The following is a 17,200-nucleotide window of genomic DNA, read 5'->3' on the forward strand; positions in this document are numbered from 1 at the left end:
ATGAAATGATTGAGTTATGCTAGGTATAAAGAAAACGAAATTACTAATGCAGATATCAATTTAATCGTGAACTCCATTAGACTGCATCCTAAAAATATAAAACAGAGCATCCACAAATTAATTCTAAGAAACAAAAGAAAATCTACTTGCAGTGAGTCAAAGACCTGATCTGCACGCAAGGGCCCTCCACGAGGCAACCAACAACTTTAATCAACGCAACATAAAATGTATGAACCAAGATCTATTAATCGGAAATAGTTTCAACAAGATGCTTTCAAAATTACATACGTTGGCGCGCACCAAAACACAGAGCGACCATTGTTCTTATAGAGTTTTTTTAATTAACAACATGATAAATTCAAGCCTAAGTATCTTCGCTACAATACTTATCAAAACAAATCATATCTCTTATTCATCGATTTTCTATTGGAAAAAAAAAACAAATCAATAATATTTCTTGAAACTCGGACTTTGTTCTGGCACATTATCTTGCGGTTGACTGTCATGGTTGACCGGGTTGCAGTGCGATTATCTTTATGGATTGGTTTGAGTAAACAAGAAGAAATCCATGAGAGGATCATTCTCTAGCTACTCATATACTCCTTTGCTGAGCTGGTGCACTCGAACCCTATCAACAACGGAAGTAGTTGCGGATATGTGGATTAGCTGCAGAATCAGGTCAATTCTATAGCTAAATGCAATCTTTAATAAAACAATAAGGCATATGGACAAAATATGAAAAAGAGGACATATGTTTTCTTACCTTAACAAAACCTTATATTTATTGCATTTATTTGGATGATAGCAATAGGAAAAAGGAGGAAATATGGGCAAAAATGGTGTCAAGGTAAAGCAATTCTTGGACTCTACATAGCCCATTAGATGTCCAAAAGAAAAAATTGGATATTAATAGGGCAAGAAGAAACAAGTTAAGGAAAAGACATAAGCAAGCAGATGAAGACAATGAGAGGAGAAATTCCACTCAACACTTTGGAAATAGAGCCCAACATCCCTAACCGCTCATTAGATACTACAGTTAAGAGACACCATCATCAAAGGAAAAGTAAGAAGAGACTAGTGCTAGGCAAGTTCAAGAAATCAAGGCCCCCTACCTTTGATGGAGAAATAAAGCAGGTTGAAGAGGCAGAGGCTTGGCTGTTGGGGATGGAGAAATATTTCAAGGTGCATGATCACTCTGAGAACATGAAGGCTCGAGTAGCTATTTTCAGTCTGAAAGGAAAAGTTGATATATGGTGGAAAGATTTGAGGAATATTAAGGACATCAAGGAGAAAGAGTTGTCATGGGGGAAGTTCGAGAAATAATTTCAGGAGAAATACTTATCTAAGAGATATTTTGATAGCAAGGTCAAATAATTCCATGAGCATAAGATAAGGCAGCTCACTGTTTATGAATACACCAACAAATTCTTGAAGTTGTCGAGGTATGCGCCATATGTCATAAATGAGAACATAAAAAGTCAAAGGTAACTCAATGGGTTACTATAATCCTATCGAGATAAGACTGAATTTGATGAACCAAGAACATTATAAGACACCATATGGAGGCCCAAATATTGCTATGAAAAATCCAAACACAAGAACAAAGTTTTAATAGACTAGAAGAAGAAAGATATGACAAACTTCAAGGGAAAAGGGTTGAAATCCTTAGGATAGTAGCAAGAAGGGAGCAATGGGAAGTTCACCACTCATGTCAAGAATGAATATTAGAAAAATTCCATGATGAATAGTAGAAACGAACCCACAAAAGCAACAAAAGAAGAGGACAAATGGTTTAGGAAGGGGCATGTGTAGTGTTGGACTCGTGGAGAAAACCATATGTGGAGGAACTATCCTCAACAACAACTAATTAGCAAAAAGTTGTACAATGTACAAGATGCAACAATGGCAAACAATGTAGCTCAGAGTATACCATGAATCTACACCGCATTGGACAATAGGCAAGTAGACCAACAAGCTACAATAATTGAAATGGAAGGTATGGTCATTAACTAACTAGTCTCAATTTGAATTGACCCATGTTATACTATCAGTTTGAAGGTTGTAGAGAAATGTGATTTGAAAAAGAAAACTCATGAAAAGTCGTGGTTGGTTCAACTGGCCATAGGGACTAAAAGATGGGTGACCAACATGGTGGAGTCGTGCCCCATGGAAATGAGTGGCATGTATACTTTAGTTGCTCTCAACTTTTTACCATTGGGATAATATGATGTCTTAATCAACATGGATTGGTTAGTATCCCACAAAACCAAGGTTGATTGTTACAAAAAATCATTGGAGTTCCTTAGCAACACTAGTGAGAACACAACATTGTAGGGGATAAAGAAACCAATCACGCTCAGGAAAATAATTGTGCTACAAGTAAAGTGATGTGGCAGGAAAGGTTATGCATTGTATGCAATCCACGTGACCAGGGAATTGGAAAGAAGTGAAATCAGATTGGAAATTCACATGGTGTTAAAGAAATTTAGTGATGTATTTCTAGAAGAAATGTTGGAATTACCATCCATGAGGGATATCAACTTTACCATTGAATTTATTCTTGGAATAGTGCTAGTAGCAAAGGCTCCCTATCACATGAGTATTGATGAACTCGTGGAATTGAAGATACAACTAAAAGAGATGTTGGATAAAGGATACATTCACCCCAATGCATCACATTAGGGAGCCCCAATGTTGTTTGTTAAGCAGAAGGGTGATACATTGTGTGGTTGTGTATCGACTACTGGAAACTACATAAAGTTACAGCAAAGAACAAGTACCCATTTCCCATAATCAATAACTTATTCGACCAGCGAAGAGGGGTTGCAATGTTTTCGACAATAGATTTGAGGTCTAGATGCCATCAGGTTCAGATTAAAGATGAATATATCCACAAACAACCTTCAAGACGAGATATGGCCACTATGATTTTGTAGTGGTTCCATTTGGGCTTACGAATGCACCAACCACATTCATGTTCTTGATGAACAATGTCCTCAGACCTTATTTGGACAAATTCATGTTGGTATTGGTAGATGACATTTTGGTGTATTCAAAAACTAGAGAAGAGCATGAAGAACACTTGAGAGGGGTGTTACAATTACTGAGGGAGCATAAGTTGTATGCAAAACTCAACAAATGTGAATTCTTCCAAACCTAGGTTCACTACTTGGGGCATATGATTTCAAAAGGAGTGGTCGTGGATCCTGAAAAAGATCAAGGCTATAATAGAGTTGCCCACTCCCCAAAATGTCACAGGTCATATCCTTCATGTGATTCATTAGATATTATCGATGATTTATTAAAAAAAATTCAAAGATCGGGCATCCGATCACTGCCTTGCAAAGGAAAGGAGACAAATTTCAGTGGACACCAAAATGTGCAACCAGTTTTGAGCAACTTAAGAAATTACTAAAATTTGCACCTATTTTTAGAATAACATATCCAGAGAAGTACTTCCTGGTTTTCACCGATGCTTGCAAGGAAGGACTAGGTGGAGTCCTGATGCAGAAGGACACGTGGTTTGCTATGAATCAAGTAAACTAAATGAAAAAAAGAAGAACTATACTACCCACACTTTAAAACTTGTAGCAATAATACATGCTTTAAAAAATGGAGGCATTGTTTGTTGGGGAGAAGGTTTTTATTGATGACTGACCATGGAGGACTAAGATACTTGTTTGACTAGCTTAATTTAAATGTTATACAAGCTAGATGGTTGGATTTGATTAACAAATCTGATTTTGAGATGGACCACATTATTAGAAAGGAAAATAAGGTAGTAGATGCGCTTAGTAGAAGTCTACAAGTGGCTTATTTGGCAGCAATGATCACTTCTGAAATTGATGCCAAGGCAAGGATCAAAGAGGCATTACTACATGATTATCATTACCAACATGTGAAGGATTGTTTGCAGAAGGAACCAGAGGGATTAATGAGCAAGAACTACAAGCTCATTGATGATGGTATGTTATTGTTCAAAGACATAAAGTATGTGCCTTATGTGGCTGATTTAAGGAGGCTCATCATGGATGAGTTTCATAAAAGACCTTAATTAGGTCATCCTGGTTATTAGAAGATGATAACAACCATAAAGAAAATATATTATTGGCTAGGATTGAAGAAGGAAGTTACTGACTACATTGCCAAGTGTCTAGAATGCCAACAAGTTAAAGTAGAATGTAGACACCCAATATGATTACTACAACCAATTCTTATTCTTGAATGGAAGTGGGAAGCTATATCTATGGACTTCATTACAAGATTACCGAAAATAACCAAACAACATGATGCCATTATGGTGGTAGTGGACAAACTGAGTAAGGCATCTCACTTCATAGTTTCCAAGTCCACTTACACGACCATTGATATAGATCATATATTCATGAAGGAGATATTCATATTACATGTTGTACCTAGGAAGATTATCTCATATCGGGATGCCAAGTTCACTTCCAATTGTTGGAAGGCAATCTTGATTGGTCTTGGAACCCAACTAGCTTTTAGTATCACATACCATACTTAGAAAGATGGCCAAATAGAAAGAGTGAACATAATTTTAGAGGACATGCTAAGAATGTATGTCATGCATCAGCCAAAGAAGTGGGAATATTTCCTACCGTTGGTGGAGTTTGATGAGTCCATTCGAGGAACTATATGGCCAAAAATGTAACATGCCTATCACTTGGTATGACCCAGTAAACAAAGTAGTTATTGGACCTGACATGTTAAAGAAAATGGAATAGGAAGTGAACAAGATCAAGCAAAAATTGAAGGCAACTCAAGATAGGAAAAAGAGTCATGTAGACCAACAGAGGATGCATAAGCAATTCGAAGTGGGAGAGTATGTGTATTTCTACATCAAGCTAAGGAAGAGCTCACTAAAAGTGGGGCCTTGTGCTAAGTTGGCACCCAGATTTTGTGGACAATTTTAAATTTTGTAAAGGGTTGGGCTAGTGGCCTATAGATTGGCATTGCACCTATAGTGAATGCACATGATTTTTTTCACATTTATTTGCTTAAGAAGTCTGTACATGATGCTAATCATATTGTTAATTGGTCTATGATACAGGTGGAACCTAGGTGAGAGTTACAACCATAACCGCTATGCATCTTGTACCGAAGTTAAACTACGCTCTAGAATTGGGTAATAGAGTAGATCAAGGTGCAATGGAAGCACTTTGGACCCGATGCGGTCACATGTGAGATGGAAAAACAAATGAGAGTATTGTACCCATTTTTGTATGACTAATAAGTGGATGTAAGAGATGTTATATAAAGCTCATATTTGTTCTTTTACTTTCTAGTTACTTAAAACACTTAGGACAATGTTCCTTTAAGGGGGTGGGATTTGTAACACCCCTTATGTTAACTCTTTTATTTGTAATAATAAATGATAATTGTGTAATGTCAACATGGAAATAATGTTTGGGTGAGACATTGTGTAATTATAAAATAAATATAAATATGAATTTTTAATTAATTGGATCGAGGAGAGGGAACAGATCTCTGGTATCAGGAGGAGTGGATAAGTGGAAGAGAGTGGTATTGGATGGCATAATAGAATGCTTCGACAACTAACATCTAGTAAGGAACAAGTGGGCAGAAGAAGTGCCCATGTTTTTCATGTTCCCACAATGTGGGGGAATGGAAGTTGGACAAACCCATAAGAAATGAGGAGCCAGAAGGAATGCAAGCAAAATCAGGGGGGAAACTCCACGGGAGGAGACCAACATGAGTGCAAGAGAAAGAAGGAGCAACGAATGGTATTTTTGCTTAAATTGTTGGTATGTGATCCACAGTGTTGGTGCATTGAGGTTGTTGGAATATGGTATCCAAGCCTAAATGCTCAGTGGGAGGCTTAGTGGAGGATTGGGCTATCAGTGCTTGTTATAAGAGCTAATAAACCACTCTAGTGCTTGTTGTAAGGATGATAAACCACCATGTGGGTAGCGATCCACTATAGTGATTGATGAAAGGGATGATAAACTACTAAGTACTTGCTGAGAAAGTTGATAAACCACTTAGTGCTTACTAAATAAGTTGATAAACCACCCAGACAGTGACCTACAGATTCCTACAATGCTTGCCTTAAAAATACAACTAATAAACCACCTTGAATATAGACTCGTACTCCTGGAACTATGCAACACCCCAACTGAGCCTGAGAAAGCATCCCCTAAGAACGTGGATCTGGCTCGGGGGTGGTCAACTACAAGAACGACTGTGGTGTAGTTGACCTATGTTTGGGTGGAGAGTTGAAGTCCCTCCTTCAATTTCCAACCAGTTCAAGTTATTTAGATAAGTGTAATTATTTGTATATATTTGAATGTGAATGATTAATTTAACTCGTATATTATTGATTGATGTATGGATCAACACCACTCACGAATGGATACTACAATTGTTGCATGTCCTTAGTGGACAAGTTGCTTTATATGTTCCTATGGTTAAGTTGGAATTCCAACATTATGTGAATGTTAAGAATGATTCATGAATGCAGGGGAATTCATATGGTCGTGACTAGTTGTATGAGATCACTTGGCTAAATGTTATTACCAATGTTCTATTTATTGACGTGCTTATGAATTTGATGGCTCACTGCCTTACTTAACATTGTAGACTATCTCACATATGAAGATGATGAACTATGCACTATGTCTTTGTTAGATGATCCAAAAATAAATATTATCATAGGTTACTAAGTTAGAATAAAATAATTATTAATTTAATGGAAAGGCTTGACAGAATCTTAATCACTGTTACATTTCTCTCCTCCTTCTCTGCGGGATATGCCACCATCCTTCCTTTCTCTGCCTCTGATCATTATCCTATAACTCTTACTCTGGAAACCCACTGTTCTCTTGGACCCATTCCCTTTAAGTATAGTTCTCTGTGGAACTGCATTCCAGCTGTCAAAGAGATTGTTCAAAACACTTGGTGCCAGCATGTTGAAGGGTCCCCTGGTTACATTTGGGAAACCAAGCTAAGAAAGACCAAGCAGGCTTTAAAGGAATGGGCAAAAAATTGCTATAAGGAACCCGAGAAGATAAAAAAGGAGATCAAGAGCAAACTGGACTGTATTCATAGAATAATAGAAGAGCACGGCCTTTCTCAGGAGAGCAAAGACCAGGAGAGCGATCTTTACTCACAGTTGTGTCATGCAAATAGAGAAGAGGAACTTAAATGGAGGATAAAGTCGAGGCAGCTCTGGCTGCAAGGGGGAGATAAGAATTCAACTTTCTTTCATAAGTAGACCACTGTCCAAAAAATAAGGAATAATGTAAACTCTATTTTGGATGCTGATGGCAATCGTCAAAGCACACAAGGTGCTATTCGAAAGGTAGCCACAGATCACTACAGAGCTCTCCTAACCGAAACAAAAGAAGAAGAAGATTATTCAGATCTGTTACAATATCTCCCCAGCGGGATCAGCAAGGAAATGAATGACAATTTGAACAAGGAAATCGATGAGGAAGAAATAAGAAGAACTATTTGGACCCTCCAACCTGACAAAGCTCCAGGCCCAGATGGTTTCCCCATCTGCTTCTATCGAGCTTATTGGGGAATAATTAAAAAATATTTAACCAAAATGATCAAATGGGTCCAACGCAAGGGTAAAATTGGAGGCTTCACCAATGCCACCCACCTTGCTCTCATTCCCAAAGAAAATCGACCCTCATCCTTTGCTCGATTTCGACCCATCTCCCTTTGCAATTCCTCTTACAAAATCCTGACCAAAATCCTTGCTTCCCGCCTCAAACCCCTCCTCCCTTCCCTCATTTCTGAAAACCAAGGGGGTTTCTTGGCCAATAGACAAATTTCTGATTCTATCCTCCTTGTCCAAGAAGCTATTCATTCGAGTCAGTCTAGAAAAGAGAAAGGGTTTATTCTTAAACTTGATTTGGCTAATGCCTTCGACAGAGTAAGGCACTCTTTCCTCATGGCTATTCTAAAGAAGATGGGGTTCGAGGCGGCCTTTTTGAACCTCATCAAAGCTTGCATTTTTGGCCCCTGGATCTCTCCTCTTGTCAATGGCAGACCTGGAAATGCTTTCCAATCAACTCGAGGTCTAAGACAAGGGTGCCCTCTCTCACCTTATCTTTTCATTTTGATGGTTGAATCCTTTAGCAAAGCTTTGGACTTCAATCAGAGGGTTGGCCTCATCACAGGCATTAAATTTGGGAATGGGGTTAAGAATATAAATCACTCACAATTTGCTGATGACACTTTGCTAATTGGAGGAGCTTCCAACATAATAGCCCGGCGCTTCAAAGCTCTTTTAGACAAATATATGCGATACTCCAGAGGAATGGTCAATCAGTTGAAAAGCTACATTTATGGATGGAATACTACAGCTCAAGTCCTTCACAATATCGCCAATACCTTTGGAGTCTCTTGCAATTATGATTGGACGCATTTCACTTATTTGGGCATGCCAGTGAGTGCAGGTCCGTTAAAAGCAGAAGTTTGGGATACTATAATTGACAAAATGAAAAGGAAAGTGCAGCAATGGGGTTCCATTTGGCTCAATCCAGCAGGTCGCCTAATTCTTTTAAAATCAGGTATTTCCTCTCTGCCCTTATACCAATTCACCCTCCTTCAAGCTCCGGCCTCTTTTCATCATAAAATGGAAGTCATCCTCCACCAATTCCTTTGGCAAGGAGGGAAAAATGACAAAAAGAAGTTCAATCTGGTTAATTGGAAGCAGGTCATTCAGTCCCAAGATCGAGGAGGTCTTGGAATCAGATCTCCCAAATTCCTCAATCTAGCATTTGGAGGCAAGATTGCTTGGAGACTTATCACCGGCCTTTCTGCTTGGTGGAAAAGGGTGTTGGAAGCTAAATATTTAAACTTCCCAAGGCAGCATCTTCTCGACCATGACATTCCCAACAGAGATTGCTCCAAAATTTGGAGACTGTGCAAGAAAGCAATTCCCTTCATGGCTCAGAACACATCTAAAGTCCCCAAGGGAGGTGCTAATATTAAAATTGGATCTGATAAAATTATGGGCCAACATCCTATAAACAGCCATGATGGAGTTGATCCAATCCTCTCCTTTTTTGACAACATAGGCATTCAACACCTGGATCAGATTTCCTAGTGGGATCCCCAATCCCAATTATGGACAGGGTGGACTTTTCCAGCCATTCCCAATGATCTCAAGGCAAGCTTCTTTGTTCTCCAAACTCATCTTCACAGCATAGCTCCTATAAAAAAGAATGATTTAGATGGCTTCCGCTGGGATCCATCTGGATCTAATTATACTATTCAAGCCACCCACCAGCACATCTGCAACAGTAATCATCCCACGCCCATCTGGACTCACTGGAAAACTGTCTGGAAATCTGAGGCCCTTCCTAAAATTAAATTCTTCCTTTGGACTCTTCTTAAGGGGAAAATCCTTACTGCAGAAAATTTGCAAAAGCGAGGCATTAGTGGCCCTTCCCGTTGCCCTAATTGTCAAGCTGCTGAAGAAACCATTCAGCATCTCTTCATTGCCTGCCCCTTTGCTACCACCTGTTGGAGAGAAATATCCTTCACCGACCATATTCCTTGGAATTCTCAGAACTCCATAGGAGAAGTTCTGCATCATTGGAAAAAGAACTATCCATGGCAGCATAAGAAGAATAACATAGTTAAAAGGGTCTGGGACACCCTTCCTTATTCTATGTTGTGGAACATTTGGCTGGCTAGAAATCGCAGGGTATTCAAAGACAAGGAATCGACCATAAGAAAACTATGCAACAAGGCAAGGAGCCTCACTCTAGAAACTATCTCTGCCAAAAATCAAAGAAATATTGATATCACTGGTCTCAGCGTCGAAGAGCGGAACTTCATTGGTTATCTGCTGGATAAAAACAACAGTAACCAGAATGGCAACATCACCAACAACAGGCACAACAATGCAAGCCATAACTGGAAAATAAGATTAAAAGAAGAAGAGTTTTCAACATGGCTCAAAAACTGCAACATCTATTATCTCTTCTTTGATGGTGCTTCAAAATCAAATCCTGGAATTGCAGGAGCAAGAGGAGTCATATTCAACGCCAATGGGGAACGCATTGTCACTTATGAATGGGGACTTGGGCCCATCTCCAATAATAGGGCTGAAGCTTTGGCTTTATATCAGGGACTCGTCCAGCTCAATAAAATTGGCATAGGTACAACATTGATATTTGGTGATTCGGCTGTAGTCATCAGCTTAATGGCTCATAACAGAAAATCTCCCAATGTTCTTCTCCAACAGACCATTAGCCGTTGTCAAATTATTGGCCAATCAATGACAAAGTTGCGATTTCTCCACGTCCTCCGCACTCTCAACAAGGAAGCCGACTTCCATGCCAACAGAGCTTGTGCCAGACCTTTGGGTAGTCTTCTTTGCAACACAGTGGAAACTCAACATTATTTACCATGACTAAAATCTATTATTATTTCAATCTGATCTGTAGTAATTCTGAGAACTCTGACATCTGTGCCTGGTCAAAGATTCATCAGATCCTCATCTCTGCCAAAATCTGCCTTGAGATCCGGCAGCACCTTGAATATCCCATCAATTTGCTTGCAATGATTCGATCAGCCGTCTTCCTTCTTGTCGCCCATCCCTTCCTGTCTCGACCTTCCCTCCCCCGTGATCTCCCTCGCTTCTTCTCTGCTTCTCCCTCCATTCCCTTGATGGGCCCTCTGCATTCTTTCCCCTTCTTATACGCCCCTTCTCCCATTCATTCCTGCATCCTGATTTCTTCTCTTCCTGTCGCCCCGCTTCCTCGGTCTGAGTTTTCCTCCTAGCTTTTGCCCATTCTTCTTTCATGCTCTAAATTCGTTTTTGAGTTGCCCCCCTCGTTTCTGGTTTCCCTCCCCTGCTTCGTGGTTTTTCCTGTTCCTGTTGCGTGCTTCCATGTGAAGCATATTCAGTATTTTTCAGCTTCTCGGTATATTCAACGCTCCAAACATCATCTTCTATCTGCAACAATGGCAAGAAGTGAAGATTGTCTCCACTGTGCTGACCTTCAGGCCGAGCTGGAGCAAATTCGTGCCCACCAGAAGATTCTAGATGCCAAGATAGACAATCACAACCGGCTCACCAGTGAAAAGTATGAAGTTGACCTCAACTTGTTCCTCCACAGAATTTCTTCGCTGTAAGAGCAGTTCAATGAGCTCTCCAACAGGTGCAGTCACGCAGAGGAATCCATTGAAATTCTGAAGTATATGATGGAAAATAGAAATGCAGTTCATACAAGCTCGTCAAGCATCAAGCAAGCCGACATTGATAACAAGCCTGAAGAATCTACAGCTCGACAAATCAGCCACATCAACATAGACTGAGCATGCCTTGTAAATGTTGCTTTCTGTTGTTCCAGTTTATTAGAATCTACTCTTGTCTAGTTTTTTCAAAAGTCAAAAAAGGCAGGAACAAAGAGGAATTTTGTCCATCCCGTAGCACTTCCTCTCTTTGTTTTCCTGGCATAAAGTTTTGTAACACAGGAGTTCAGCCTCCTTATCTTTTTTCTGAAATATAATACAGCACCCGATTATGTTAAAAAAATATATATACTAATTTAAGATATTAAATTAATAATTATTAATCTAGAATATTTAATTATTTAATGGAGACATTTAGAATTAGTATATTGTTGTAAAAGATATGACTCTACAAATGTGTCGTATCTTAGGCTCTATTTCTGGAGAATTGTTAGTAAGATTGTTTGAATAGCTTTTATTGTAAGTGGACACTTGTTATTGCATAAGTGATCCATAATTAGAGGTAGTTAGGACATTGAGCTTATAAATAGCTCATTGCAAGAGTGTTTTGTTGTTCAGGTGTAAACTCTTGCAAAATTCCAAATGTAATTGTTTTTTTCTTATTAATAAAATTACATGTCTGAGGACACTTCTGCCATTATTGTGGTATCAGAGCTCCAGTAATGTTGCAGCTGATGTGAGGAGGAGATTCCAGCTCTACAAGTTCTTGGAAAACTCCATTGAATTGATCAACAAATGATTGGTATGGAAATTGTCCAGTTTTTTTGTTTAAAAGGAAAAGAAATTTTATTATTGATTTTAGATTTTTAAATCCTAAAATCATTTTTTATTATTATAAAAAAAATTGCCTCTGTATCTTGAACTTTTGTAATCTGCTCCGCTTCAATATGATGTTTGGCCATGATAAGCACATCCTCGCTGGTAGATAGTGGGCCAATTACTTCCAAATCGCTCTAATTACAAAGGAAATTTCTGGAATACTGTCATTACCCATGAAAACGTTAAAGATTCTTGGCACAAAAACGTTGAAGATTCAGACCTTCTGAAGCACAATACCCATGATTGCCTTGGCACACAAGTGTTGGAGAGCCCTCACAGTTATTGTACTCATTTCTAATGGACGCGTGCTGAGCAATAACAATTCGAGCAAAGGTACAAGAAATTTTCTTTAAAAGGTTAAAGCGCATTCTTCAGAGCTGTTCGGTGACATCAGGGATTTGAAAGATATCAGAAACAGAAAACCCGTGAAACCCTTCAGTTATGCGGCGCAGCACAAATAGGGATGAAAAGTATTGTGAATGGGGTTGGAAATCTTAGCAGCTGAGGTTTCACAAGCTTCTACCATTAACTTGCACATCGAATTCAACACCTCAAACTAATCAAATTCAACAACACATCTCGGAAATTCTTCTTAGAATATTCAAGCACACCCCTTGGAGATTGTTCCAGTTGAGGGCTGACCTTATCTTAGTCGAATCTCTGAGGTCATCTTCGAGGTTCTTTCCTATTTGTAATTTATTTCCTAATCTAATTTCGGAGCTCACGAGGATTTACTTCCTTTCGGTTTGTATGCCAACTGTATTCTGAATGTCGTAATTTAATAAGATGAACATGCCATTGATACAACCTTCCTAGTGTGAGCCCCTCACTAATCGCTCCACATCTTGTCTTAAATTTATTTCCATTCGGCCCCCACACTAGCACAGAACATTTATGGCAGACGAGCCACATAGCAATTTTTCATTATTCTTCACATCTCTTTGTTGCTCAGAATACTTGTCGGTTTCCCTTTTATGACAGGAGGCTCTGTTGGGATGATTGTAACGACATCTTCCATAAACCGGAGGGCAATAGCTAAGACACATTTCTACTTTGTTATGCCCAGCCAGCCAACAACCAGCGTGAAGGACGAGTAAAAAAAATCCAGCTTCTGACAGTGTTTGTTTTTAAGTAAGTTTAAAGTTGAATCGGAGAAGTGAAAAAGTCTTTTCTGGAGAGATAAGGATTATTTTTTTGTAAATTTTTGGAGAGATAAGGCATATTTTATTTTGGAGAGATATGGCGAGTTTTTGTATTTTGGGAATTTATTGTTTGTAATTTTTTTTTGGAGTAATAAGGGGATATTATCTGTAATTGTTATTTGGAGAGATAAGTGTGATATTGTAGCTCAAAGTAATTTTACTTTGGGGGGGGGTAATTTTTTTTACCAGGATTTGCAAGAGCATCATTGTAAAAATCAAATTTTGAAAGTTACCTTGTAAATATTTGAGAAATTGACTAGAGCCAAGTGCAAAGCTCAGTCATTTTTCTCTTGTTTCAACGACTATACGAGGGTCAAGGCCAAGCCCTGATAGATCATTTTTTGCGTAGTGTGTTGCATGTTGTGTTGCCCATCTTGATATTTTTTTCTGAGCCTGATTCTTGGTGCAAAGCTTCAACACTACAATGTCAAAGTTGATTAATTTGTTTTCTGATTCCGACAAACTTGAAGGTACAAAATCTTATAAAACATGGCAACACCTCATCGAAAGCACTCTCATTTATAATGAATTGTGGCAGGGTATATGTGATGGTGATATTAAGCCAAATAAACCCATAGATGCAGCTGCACTAGCAAAATGGGAAGTTAAGAATTCCAAAGCATTAGCTCTCATTAAATCTTCTGTCAATGATGAAATGTATGTCCATATAGAAAATGCTACAGATGCATGGTCTGCTTTGAGAACTTTTAAAGAATTCTTTGATACTCAGCCTGAATCAAAGAAAGTTGATCTACAATTAAAATTATTGCAACAAAAATTGACTGAAGGAGGTGATGTTCTTGAATATATCTCCAAACTTAAGAATATTAAGCAGGAAATCATTAATGTTGGTTTTCCAGCAGTAGATGATAGTTTTATGGTCACAATTTTAATTGCTGGACTTCCTTCTTCCTACACACATTTTTTGGAGACTCTGCAATTAACTGGTAAGTTAGAGAAACTAAAGTTTTGATGAGCTCTACGAAATGTTGACCCAACATGATAAAACCTTTGGGAAGAAAAAGAAAGTTGGTGAAGATGTCTTTTTCACAGAGGCTGGCACTAGTAAATCATTGACTGACAGTTCTAGAAATAGAGGCAGAGGGAATTTCAATCAGAATCAAGCAGCACATAATGTACAAAGTCGAGGTCGAAGCCAAAGCAGAGGAAACAACTTTAACAGTGGCAACAGTTCAGGCAAGAGTAATTTTCAAGGTAGAGGAAACAATCAAGGAAGAGGTTATTTTCAAGGAAGAGGAAATAATAATCAAGGTAGAGGACAACCTCAAAACAAAAGTCAAAGCAGAGGCAGAGGACAATCTCCAGGAAGAGGAAGAGACTTAAGTCAAATTGTGTGTCGAAGATGTAACAAAGTTGGACATTATGTTGAAGATTGTCAAACCTCTCTTAATAAAATTCCCAAGTTTCATCAGCACTCAGCACAATTTGCAAATGATCAAGATGATGATAACTCAGAATATGTTTTTACTTCTTCGTCGGCATTACAACTTTCATCCCATCTTAGAAGTGATTATGAAGATGCTTGGATCTTGGATTCAGGGGCAACTCAGCACATGACTTGTCAACGTGATTTTTTTTGGAATTTTCAAGATTGCCAACTTAATTCCATTTTTCTTGCAGATGATACAAAACATACTCCTTATGGAAAAGGAGCAGTTAAAGTTTTTCTCCCTGGCATTGGAGAAAAAATGATTTCAAATGTATGGTATGTACCAACCTTTAAGAAAAAATTATTATCTTTAGTCACGATTCGACAAGCAGGACATCAGGTAATTATGGAAGATGGCCTAGTTAAGATTAATTCAGTCAAACAGAGCTTGAAAACTATGATGACAGGTTATGAAGATGGAAAATTGTTAAGGATGAAAGGGACAATTATTCCAAGGCATTCTGATTTTGCAGGGGCAGTGACTACAGGAATTTCACCTATAAGATTATGGCATGTAAGATATGGACATTTAAATTTTGATAGTCTTTCTCAATTGCAAAAACAAGGGATAGTTAAAGGACTTCCAACTTTCAAAAAGGAAAATGCAAAATGTGAAGCTTGCATTTATGGAAAACAAAGTCGAGAAAGCTTTCCAACAAGTTCATGGCGCGCAAACAGGCTACTACAACTAGTTCACAGTGATGTTTGTGGACCACTACAGACTTCATTCGGTGGTTGCAAATATTTCTTACTATTCATTGATGATTTCAGTAGAATGACTTGGGTTTATTTCTTAAAGCAAAAGTCAGAAGCATTTGAAAAGTTTAAAATTTTTCGCCAACTTGTTGAAAATGAAGTCAAAGAAAAGATAGGTACTCTCAGGACAGATAATGGGGGAGAATTCACTTCAAATGAATTCAAAACTTATTGCAGTGATAACCGCATAAGAAGACATCTTAAAAATGTTTACACTCTACAACAAAATGGAGTAGTAGAAAGAATGAATTGCATGTTGTTAGGAATAGCGAGATCTATGTTAACTTTCAAAAGGTTAAGTCCAACATATTAGGCAGAAACAATTCATACAACTGTTTACTTAAGAAACAGATCTCCAACTGCTTCTTTAGACGGAATCACACCTTATGAAGCTTGGTTTGGTTTCAAACCTCGAGTTAAACATCTTAGAGTTTTTGGATCAGTATGTTATGCCTTAGTTCTGAAAGAAAAATGAACTAAGCTTGACTCAAGAAGTTTGAAATGCACAATGATTGGCTATTCTGATGAGAAGAAAGGGTACCGTCTTTTGACCAATGGAAAATTTATTGTGAGCAGGGATGTAATTTTTGATGAAACAGAGAGTAAGAGTGCTGAAGAAATCAAAAGTCTTCTTCAAAAGTTAGAAATTAAAGGCAGTCAAAGAAAAGGAAATATGCAAAGTCAACCAAATTCACCAAATTGGTATGAACTTGATTTTCCTTCATCTGAAGATGATTCCTCCAGTCCATCTACTTCAACAACACCATCAGGATCTTCTAGCAGTTCATCCACATCTTCAAGCAGCAGCAGTTCTTCAGACAGTGATTCTCCACCTCCAGAGTCTTCAACTGATCGACGAACGTCAGTTTATATTAATCCACTTTACAATGATGGTGACTTTTCAGAATCTCAAACAAGTGAGCATCAACTACCAAAATGGGCAGTTCAACTTTTGAAAGATGTAAGGCCTGATGAGCAGAATAAAACAAGAACAAGGAAGTCACATAGAAGTGAAGGCAATTTTGCATTGATAGCACATGATTTTACTGAACCTTCCACATACAATGAAGTAGTAAAACATAAAGAATGGCAACAGGCTATGATTGAATAATATCGAGCAGTAACTGATAACAACACTTGGAAACTTGTTGATTGTCCTCAAAATGTTAAACCCATAGGATGCAAATGGGTTTACAGAATTAAGTACAACCAAAAGGGCAAACTTGAAAAGTATAAAGCAAGACTTGTCGCTAAAGGTTTTGCGTAGTAGGAAGGCATTGATTATGAGGAAACATTTGCTCCTATAGCTAAATGGAACACCATCCAATTAACACTTGCATTGGCCGCTCAGAAAGGATGGAAAGTTCATCAAATGGATGTGAAAAGTGCTTTTCTCAATGGGGATTTACAGGAAGAAGTGTATATGACACAACCACCAAGTTTTGAAATTGAAGGGCAAGAACATAAAGTCTGCAAATTGATCAAGGCTTTATATGGATTAAAACAAGCTCCTCGAGCTTGATATGCAAAAATGGATGAATATCTTAGGAAAGTTGGTTTTCAACGAAGTGAATCTGATGATACTTTGTATATGCGACAACAGGGCAAATATCTTGTGATTCTTGTTATGTATGTAGATGATTTGATCATTACTGGGAACAATGATTATCATATTGCCCAAGTGAAAAAGGAGTTACATGCAGGTTTTAAG

The 17,200-nt window shown here is 38.2% G+C and overlaps 1 protein-coding gene across 1 annotated transcript; it reads left to right on the forward strand.

Moving 5' to 3' along the window:
- Positions 1–6,730: 6,730 nt before the first annotated feature.
- Positions 6,731–7,255, forward strand: LOC149265959 (uncharacterized). Its single transcript, XM_089406658.1, has one exon. The coding sequence runs from the start codon at positions 6,731–6,733 to the stop codon at positions 7,253–7,255; it is 525 nt and encodes a 174-aa protein (XP_089262784.1).
- Positions 7,256–17,200: the final 9,945 nt, after the last annotated feature.

The sequence above is a fragment of the Pinus tabuliformis genome, chromosome 6, assembly GCF_031772625.1.
Source record: "Pinus tabuliformis cultivar Carrire ecotype Pingquan chromosome 6, CPIR1, whole genome shotgun sequence".
NCBI classification, from domain to species: domain Eukaryota; kingdom Viridiplantae; phylum Streptophyta; class Pinopsida; order Pinales; family Pinaceae; genus Pinus; species Pinus tabuliformis.